At 47.5% G+C, this 8,739-nt stretch overlaps 1 protein-coding gene across 1 annotated transcript; it reads left to right on the plus strand.

The window, feature by feature from the left end:
* The first annotated feature begins 1,403 nt into the window (after positions 1-1,403).
* On the plus strand, positions 1,404-4,927 carry adra2b (adrenoceptor alpha 2B). The gene has a single exon (XM_012830400.3). The coding sequence runs from the start codon at positions 2,872-2,874 to the stop codon at positions 4,516-4,518; it is 1,647 nt and encodes a 548-aa protein (XP_012685854.2). The 5' UTR covers positions 1,404-2,871; the 3' UTR covers positions 4,519-4,927.
* The last annotated feature ends 3,812 nt before the right edge of the window (positions 4,928-8,739 follow it).

Consider the following 8,739-nt stretch of genomic DNA (forward strand, 5'->3'; position numbering starts at 1 on the left):
ATCATGGATTATATATATTTTTTAAACAGGGAGGACTGTCTTTTTAAAGAACTGTCCTTTTTTTTGCACAGGGCTCAAAGCTGTAGGTCTACACCCTTACAACAGAGCTACTCTTGGCTGTAGCATTTCTTATGGTGGGAAATGTCAGTACAGAGTGCTCCTAAAGAATTTGGAGACGAAGTTAGGGAAGTCAAGTTTTGTGCTCTTTTAAATCAATGATTTATGCATAAACTGAACTCCCTCGGATTTACCTCTCTCGCAACTTTATGGAAGTCATGCAACTATTTTCCGATAGAGGGCAGACTATCCCACTGTTTACAAACTCCGCCACCATGTCATACAACATCCAGGTCTAGTTCTATGAAGTTTTATGTAGACATTTCCAAAAATGTCCAGTGATATCAACGGATTTCCTGTTTATATAGAAATTGGCCACGACCGCAGACAAAGGTATTACCATATACTATTAATGGATCGTCAAGTATGTCGAGTTTGCACATTATGCCTACATTAGGAACATTGGGCTCCAGATGGGTTACTTAACAGGAGGTAAGTGTTGGCTTAAAACTGAACATTGTGTGACAAAACATTTTTTTTTACCAGCCATTTAGCGGTCGTTCCCCATGCATCCACTTAAGTTAATGTTTCAACGATTTTAAGCTCTCCACAAACCAACACTTGATTGAAGAGCACTTGTCCTGCAAATCTACGTAGTATATTTAGAAAGGACGGCTGAAATGCATTTGCCATGCTTCGAGCGTGTTGCAGGCCATCACTTGACTACACCGTTGACTTGCGTGGTAAGCGCGGAAGGGATAACAATGCACGCAACATGACAGGTACCCATTACGTGTGATTAAAAAAAAATAAAACAACACACTTTGTGTAATTCAGCGAGGTAAGGTGCGTTTTAGATTGTTTGGGACGGAACGGCTTATGGTTTGAAGTGGACATTAAGCACTTAATCCCCACATCACAGACGTGATGCCAGAGGGTGAAGTCGTGAGCGCGTTGTGCCGGAGGCACTGGTGCTTGACGCCTCTTCAAGTAGGCATTGGAACTTTTAAAATTAAACTTTAAAACTCCTAGATTAGTTCCGGAACGAATAAATGATTATGGCACCAAACTTTTGTTGGATTAAAACCTAGATTTAAAGTTAATGAAAAGGCGAGAAGGGCGTCGAGGAGGGTGACTTTGCCCACAGCCTTGGTGGAGACCGGCAAATTAGCTTTGTTGATGACAGCCAGGCTTACTTCTAAATGGAAGATCTTGTGCTCGCCAGAGGCATGGCACACATATCCAGTGCATGTCCAGTGCTCGTCTTTACTCAACTCAAAAGCAGTGGGTGGAAAATAAATACCATATAGTGTTGGTTAATAAGAGCAATGCGTGTCTGCGCAGTGATTTCCAGGCGCGACCTGAAGCGATTTTACATAGGTCGACAGTGAGGGTGGGAGGGAGAGTTCGCCTCATGACGCCCGTTCTGACATCACTTGCGCTGGCGGAGCAAAGCGGACGGGTGCGTTGATATAGCCAAGGCGCCTCTCGATCACTTTACGCTCAAACGCTGCTATCTGGATGAAGGAGGAGGAGGCGAGGCGGCAGAACTGAACGAGGGAGAAAGCTGCGCAAAGACAGACCCAGCAAGAGCTGCGGAACGCACAGAACGCACAGAAGCATGACTGAGGCAGTATCTGCGCATGGATATATCCAAGCCCATCCATCAGCTTTGTACTGCTGCTGAGCCCCCCGACAAAATGGGACTGTGCCTAAAGTGGAATGTTGTTACACGCAACCAGGGACCGACTTCATAAACATATGTTGGAAAACAACGCAACAAAATCTCCCAGGGCTGATTTGTTTGCCAGACCAAGATCACCAAACGCTGCGCGCCTTTTGCTGTGGTCAACTGCCGTTTCCCCCGAGGAGCATAGGGGACAACATTCGTATCTTCAGCTCTGAGTTGGAAAGTTAGGCAGGCGATCGTGTGTGGAGCTCAAATTGGCTCTGTGCCGTTTTCTGCAGAGGGGCCCCAGGAGGATGATATTTAAAGCAGTGCGCTCCGTGGAGGATTAGACGACACATCTGGTTGATAGCCTAGTTTTGAAAATCCCAAAATGTCCAGTTAGTTATAACTTGAATATATTTGTGTGTCTACAAATGCTGACATTGCTTTCTGTATTTTTTTAACACTAACAAGTGTAAGAAACTTTAATAATTTCTCTTGGCGGTTAAGGAACAAAGTGCGTGGAGAGATTGCGGACGCCTTTGCTGTGTATTTAGCTAATGTTGCATTACGTAATTTTAGAAATACTACATATTTTTGACACAGCAGCATCTTAAACTAATCTTTATTTTCAAGCACTCCATGAACGGAAACACAATTTGATCTGGTTTGTCAAGCCAGTTTAAGTTGACGCATGAGTGACTGTTCCATCAACAGGGCGCATAGGGCAGTGCAACGGAAAATGTAATTGTGCTCCGATCTCACTGGTGCACCATCTTAATCAAACGCCATCGATCCGTATCTTGACGCTCTGCTGGAGTTTATTTGGGCATCTGGATGTTAAGAATAAGTGCAGGGAAGGAGAGAAGCAAAGGAGAAAAGAATGTTCTGTTAGAAGGAGATATGAAACGATTCAGAAAATAATATTCTAAATCTACTGAAAAGTTTAGATATGCTGTCATCAACTCATACATAGCCGATTTTTGATTCTTTGTTTTTGAGAACTTCTATTCTATTTAGAACTATTTAGAAAGAAAAATAAGCTCACATTACAAAATATCCCATACTGACAGTAAAAAAAAAAAAAAAAAAAAACGAATTTCGGAAGGGAATTCTTTCTCCTGGGAGTATCGCGCAGATACAGCATGGCATCCGTGTTGGACAGTGCGTGTTCGCCGGCCCTGAGCATGACAGGGAGGAATGGCAGCAGTAGCGGCGGCACCTCATCTCCCACCTGCAACCAGAGCATGCTCAAACTGGCCCCTTACTCCCCGGAGGCCACGGCCGTGTTCGCCACGGCCATCACGCTGATGGTTCTCTTCACCATCGTGGGCAACATCCTGGTGATCATCGCAGTGTTGACGAGCCGTTCGCTGCGCGGCCCACAGAACCTCTTCCTTGTGTCTCTGGCTGCAGCAGACATTCTGGTGGCCACGCTGATCATCCCGTTCTCGCTGGCCAACGAGCTTATGGGCTACTGGTACTTCCGCTCGGTGTGGTGCGAGATCTACCTGGCACTGGATGTGCTCTTCTGCACCTCCTCCATCGTGCACCTGTGCGCCATCAGCCTGGACCGCTACCTGTCCATCTCCCGCGCCCTCACCTATGGCGCCAAGCGCACGCCACGCCGAATCAAGGCGGCCATCTTGGTGGTGTGGCTGATCTCCGCCGTCATCTCTTTCCCGCCGCTGCTCTCCATGAACAAGAAGGGCGGTGACGGCGAGAGCCGGGGGCCGCAGTGCCAACTGAACGATGAGCGCTGGTACATCCTCTACTCCACCATCGGCTCCTTCTTCGCCCCCTGCCTCATCATGATCCTGGTCTACATGCGCATCTACGGGATCGCCAAGCAGCGCACGCGGTGCCCACCAGGGGAGCCGCGCAAGGAGGCGCCCACACCGCAGACAAAGACCCGCGCCCAGCATCAGCCCAACGGCAGAGGCAGCGCTGACATAGGCACACCCGGCACCCAACACAAGCTGGCAGGAAATGCCACTCCCAGGCCACACCACCTGGCTGTGCCCCAGACGCCCTCCCCGCACGTGGGCAAGCGGCAGCAGCCCACTACCCCCTCCGCTAATAACCTGCTCCAGCCTCCTTCGCCCTGTCCAGCTCTCACGCCCACCACCCCTTCCACTACCCTGGGCCAGACGCCAACACTGTCCCCTTCTCTGTCCTCCTCCACCCAGCAGCAGCAGCCTGACAGCACCCCTGTCAAGCCCAGTGAGGTGGCGGTGGTGGTGCCGGTGAATGAGAAGAAAGCCAAGCGTCTGGAGAAGAGAGCCGACAACAACAACGGTGACACCTCCAGCTCTGACTCCGACACCGAGCCCGGTGGAGCTGGTGGGTGTGAGCTGGAGGACAACCGGTCCCCCAGCATGGCGGGCACTCCTAGTGCGGGCATCCACTCACCCGCCACCATCCAGAAGTACAGGGACATGATTGCCACGGCCAAAGGCGCCAAGCTTGCAGCCAGGAAGTCCAAGCAGGAGGGCACGCCCAACTCGGCGCGCCGCAAGGCCATGGTGAACCGCGAGAAGCGCTTCACCTTTGTGCTGGCCGTGGTGATCGGCGTATTCGTGGTCTGCTGGTTCCCCTTCTTCTTCTCCTACAGCCTGCAGGCCATCTGCCCCGAGACCTGTGTCCTCCCCGAGCCCCTGTTCAAGTTCTTCTTCTGGATCGGCTACTGCAACAGCTGCCTCAACCCCGTCATCTACACCATCTTCAACAAGGACTTCCGCAGAGCCTTCAAGAAGATCCTGTGCTCCAACACCAAGGGCACTTTCTTCTAAAGTTGGTCAGGCATCTCAACGAGTCATGCTTTCCCCACTGACAAACAAACAAAAACAAAAAAGCAATTGGACAATACATTTTGTAAAATATAACAGACATAACTGGCAGATGAATACATACAGAACACCTAAAAGCCTTGAGGTTAAAAAAAAGACAACCTATACACTCTGTAGAGATGAACAGGTACACAATTCATATGATAAACTGACTTGACTTTTCTCATGAAGTGGCAGTGACGATTTACTCGGACTGTCTTTTAGCTGAGGTGGCTTTGGAATGCAATAAAGAGAGGCTGTTTTTTCTCCATCAGCACTGGCAGAGAACAAAGCACATGTATAGGGTCAAATGAGGAGAATGCTTTTAGTTGTTGAAAAGAAGAATGGCACATACCGGTGAGTTGAGGATGAGGATGAGGGAGCGGGAGTATTTGTTTTTAAGGCGAAAGCATAAGCAAAGCACAAGACCGGACTACAAGTCTATTCCTTTTTCGGTTGATCGCCATTCTGAGAACATGCTGGCCTCAGGGATATTAAGAGCATGCATTCTTGTAAAAGATTTTTATCCTGACGAGAGCCTGACATGTTATGTTTCCTGGATTTTTCCTCTGTTTTAATTTTGTGATCTGGATTTCTCTGAACTTTTGCTTTGGTGTACGTCAAAAAAAAAGGAAAGAAAAAAGACTTCACACGTATACGGAGTCATGACGGTGATATCTTCAGAGCTTTAATGATTTTTAATGAAGGAGATAGGCAGTGACGATTTTTAAAAAGCCTTTGTACAACTCTGTGCCCCCCCGACGCTGGGTTCTGACAAGGCGAACACCGGAGATCCTGAGGGCTACCCTCCCTTTGACTTCTCTTGTATCCTCTTTCCTGGGACTTGCACTGCACTGTGAGGAGACAAGCAACCGTGAACAATCTGTGTGTGTGTGTGGTGCGTGTCTCTCTGTGTGTGTGTTGTTGTGTGTGTGTGTGTGTGACGCAGGGCCTTCCCACCAGGTGACAAGCACAAGGCCAGGCACAAACAACACTAAAGTGGATTCAGGTGATTTTTGTGAAAGGGACACTGGCGCTCTGTGGACACAATGGATGCATTTGACGGGTGTTAGTAGGGGGGCAAGCCTTGGCAGATAGCTGCCATGCCTCATACAACTGCATCAAAACAATCGGCAGATGCCAGGCAATGTGAGGGCATCCCCAGGAGGCTCCGACCAACCATATTTCAGGGCAGTGTAAAAGAGATAATTCCGTTGCAATTTGGATTTTGTCTGTTTTCAGTGTGTGTTGTTTCCATTTTGAGGAGGGGAGAAGGGGAGGTGGCTGGGGGCTGATCCTTTTTTTTTCCAGTGGCAAAAGAATTGTAATTGTGAAATGTAATTGAAAGGGGGGGTTTTCCGGTGTTTAGACGAGGAGGCGCACGTATGTGACTCTCTCGTGTGCACTCTGTGTAAAAAGAGATTGCTGAGGTTGACCACTGTCTGCCCCCATACAACCACTCGTATCCTCCCCTCTCCCCCTTTATTGACCTGACTGTGAAAGGCTACGCTTCGTCAGGGTGACTCATGGGACTAAGGGCTGATGGCAATGATGCTTTTTTTTCTCTACTTCTCTTAGTGTGCGTGTGCGTGTGCGTATGACAAAGCGGGAAAGTGGGTATGTGTGTGTGTGCGATCTGGTGTCTGTGTGTGCATGTCCGCGACGAGGAGAGAATGGTGTGCACGAGTCTTTGCCGTGTGCGTTTGCGTTTGCCAGCCGTGGCATCAAAGCTCGGAGTGTGTGCTGCGTGCGAGTGTGTGTACGTCTGAGCCGTGTGTCTTCAGGAGATAGTTGGGCGTGCTTGAGTGTGCGGATGTCCAGACCCATGCCCTGCTCTGACCACGCCTGCAGAGCCACAACAAAGCCACTCAGGCAGCCACAGAGCTAGCGAGTGATTCAAATTGAAATGGATGGCATCCCTTAGCCCTGGTGTCAGTGTCAATGCGCGTTAGCCACTGGCCCCTGCGGACCCCTTCCTGTCATCCCCGCTTCTCTAGATGAAAATCAGCGCTGACATAGCGGAGCAAGGCATGGCCAGCATGCTTTTATGTCGCCCACGGATCTTGCCAAGGCGAAAACCACTGGAGCTCATGGGTCAATAAGATGGTGTAAGGTCATGGGTCAATAGGATGGTTGTGTGTGTGTATCAGTGATTGTGTGTGAGAGAGATAGAGTTGGTGTATGTGTGTGTGTTTATCTAGAGGGTATGTGATGAGAACTATCCCGCTGTTTTGGAACATTTGATGGGATGGTTTTGTAAGCTTTCTTTGTCGCTGTGAATGCTTTTGTGAAACTTATTTATTTGGCAACTCTCTGTTTCCGGCAGTTCATATTTATTATTATTTTGACGTGGGCCAATGCTTTGTTTTTTACTTCTAGCTGTAAAAGAACAAAAAAGAAAATGTATCTTTCAAATGTATTTTGAGCTGTAAGTTGTAACAGAACCATGACTGACATGTAAGTGAAAATGTGTACAGGTGTGTGTGTGTGTGTGTGTGTGTGTGTGCATGGGTGTGTGCATGTGCCTGTCTTCATCTGCACACACAATCTCAGTGTGTTTGTGTCTGTGTGTGTGTGTGTGTGTGTGTGTGTGTGTGTGTGTGTGTGTACGCGCGAGTGTGTGAGCCTTATTATGTGGTTTCGAGGATAGAGATGATTTCGCATTTTGACAGCTCTGCATCGTTCATGCCTGCTCTCTCTCTCTCTCTCTTTCCACACACACTGTGCGCTCTCCGTTCACCTCCTTGGCCTGCTGTTCTTTCCTTACAGTGTGTACTTGTGGCGTTTTCTCTCCACGGGTTGACAATAAATCTGTTCAAATACGTCCATGACTTCCGAGTTATTTGGAAACTAAACAGAGGGTGAGGATGTGTGAGGAGATCAAACCACTACATTTCCACACATATTCTCTCTTCACATATACCACAAGTGAACTCTCAGATTGAAAGAAAAAAAATCATAATAAACTGTCACTTTATTTACTTGTGAGTCATGTTTTGAACCGGACAGGGTCTAAATAAAATGGGTTCTTCATTCCACAATCCGTCTGCAGGCTGCACCTTCCTCCTGCACATCCCTGTGTTGTCATCCAGGCTCTGCCTGGGCATGAATGCAGGCCATCGGTTAGAATACATTTGTGCCGTGCAATTTGTTTTCTGGATGCTGCAATTTCCATATTGATTTCATAAACATGTGTAGTTCTGTGAGGGCCAACAATGTCTGTATGCAGTACACACAGCCCTGCACAGGGTATTCAGCTGCGCAGAAAAAAAGAAAAAAAAGAATAATAATGAAGCGATGCAATAAGATATCTGCTGGAGGTGCGCGCGTGGCCTGCGATGGCACTGGTATTCAACATATGGTAATTTAGCGCAGAGTGAAGTGGAGAAAATAAGACGCTCTCGTGGCACTACCCCTTGGTTGACATTCACATGGCTTGGACTGTGAGCTGGAATGCAGAATCAGACCTCAAGGCTCTCCTTTACTTACTGCGCCTTTAAGGTCAGTGGTTGTGGGATGTCTTTGTTATGATCTAGTTTTTCAGTTTTTATAGGCAATCGATATTTGGCCATAGACAGGTCAGATAACAAAATGTCTATTTAACCATCTATAAACATGTCAGATGGAGTGCCTTGATCTGTCAATATTTGTTAGGTGGTCTTTTACTAATCCTACCTATCCGAATTCTTTCCATATCTTCAATTGTAATCTTGACTCAAAACACATTGATACAAGTGCTCCACCAGGTAGATTTTGTGGCTTGCTGGGCAAAGCCCTGGTGCTGTTCAGATCAGCAGTCCGATAGAACCGCAACACAAATAGACTCTCTGTTTCTTTAAAGCGCACGAAGGAATTTAAAGGCTCCCTGGTCTTCTGATAAGAAGGGACTATTTAAGGAATTAATAAGGACAATCTGGCCTTGAGTTTGAATTTTTGGTTGTACTTCCTGAATGTCCGAATGCGATGGGGAGTAAACTGTAGACTGGCAGAATTGGAAAGCTGCACCGTCTGTGGTCACACGGCACAACCTTTGACGTAACTTTGACCATTTAATTGGCTGCCTGTGACCCTTCTGTGAAATCTAATTTATTTTTACATTCATTTTGTAATGGAAACATAACAGCAATGATGTTCTTTTGGCCTGGAAAGCTGTTTTCCTTTGGATTTGAGTGCGAGAAACTTTAA

Source organism: Clupea harengus, chromosome 7 (assembly GCF_900700415.2).
Source record: "Clupea harengus chromosome 7, Ch_v2.0.2, whole genome shotgun sequence".
NCBI lineage: Eukaryota > Metazoa > Chordata > Actinopteri > Clupeiformes > Clupeidae > Clupea > Clupea harengus.

Excerpts from the sequence above, each read along its gene's own strand:
- adra2b (XM_012830400.3), top strand. The coding sequence starts at position 2,872 with ATGGCATCCGTGTTGGACAGTGCGTGTTCGCCGGCCCTGAGCATGACA.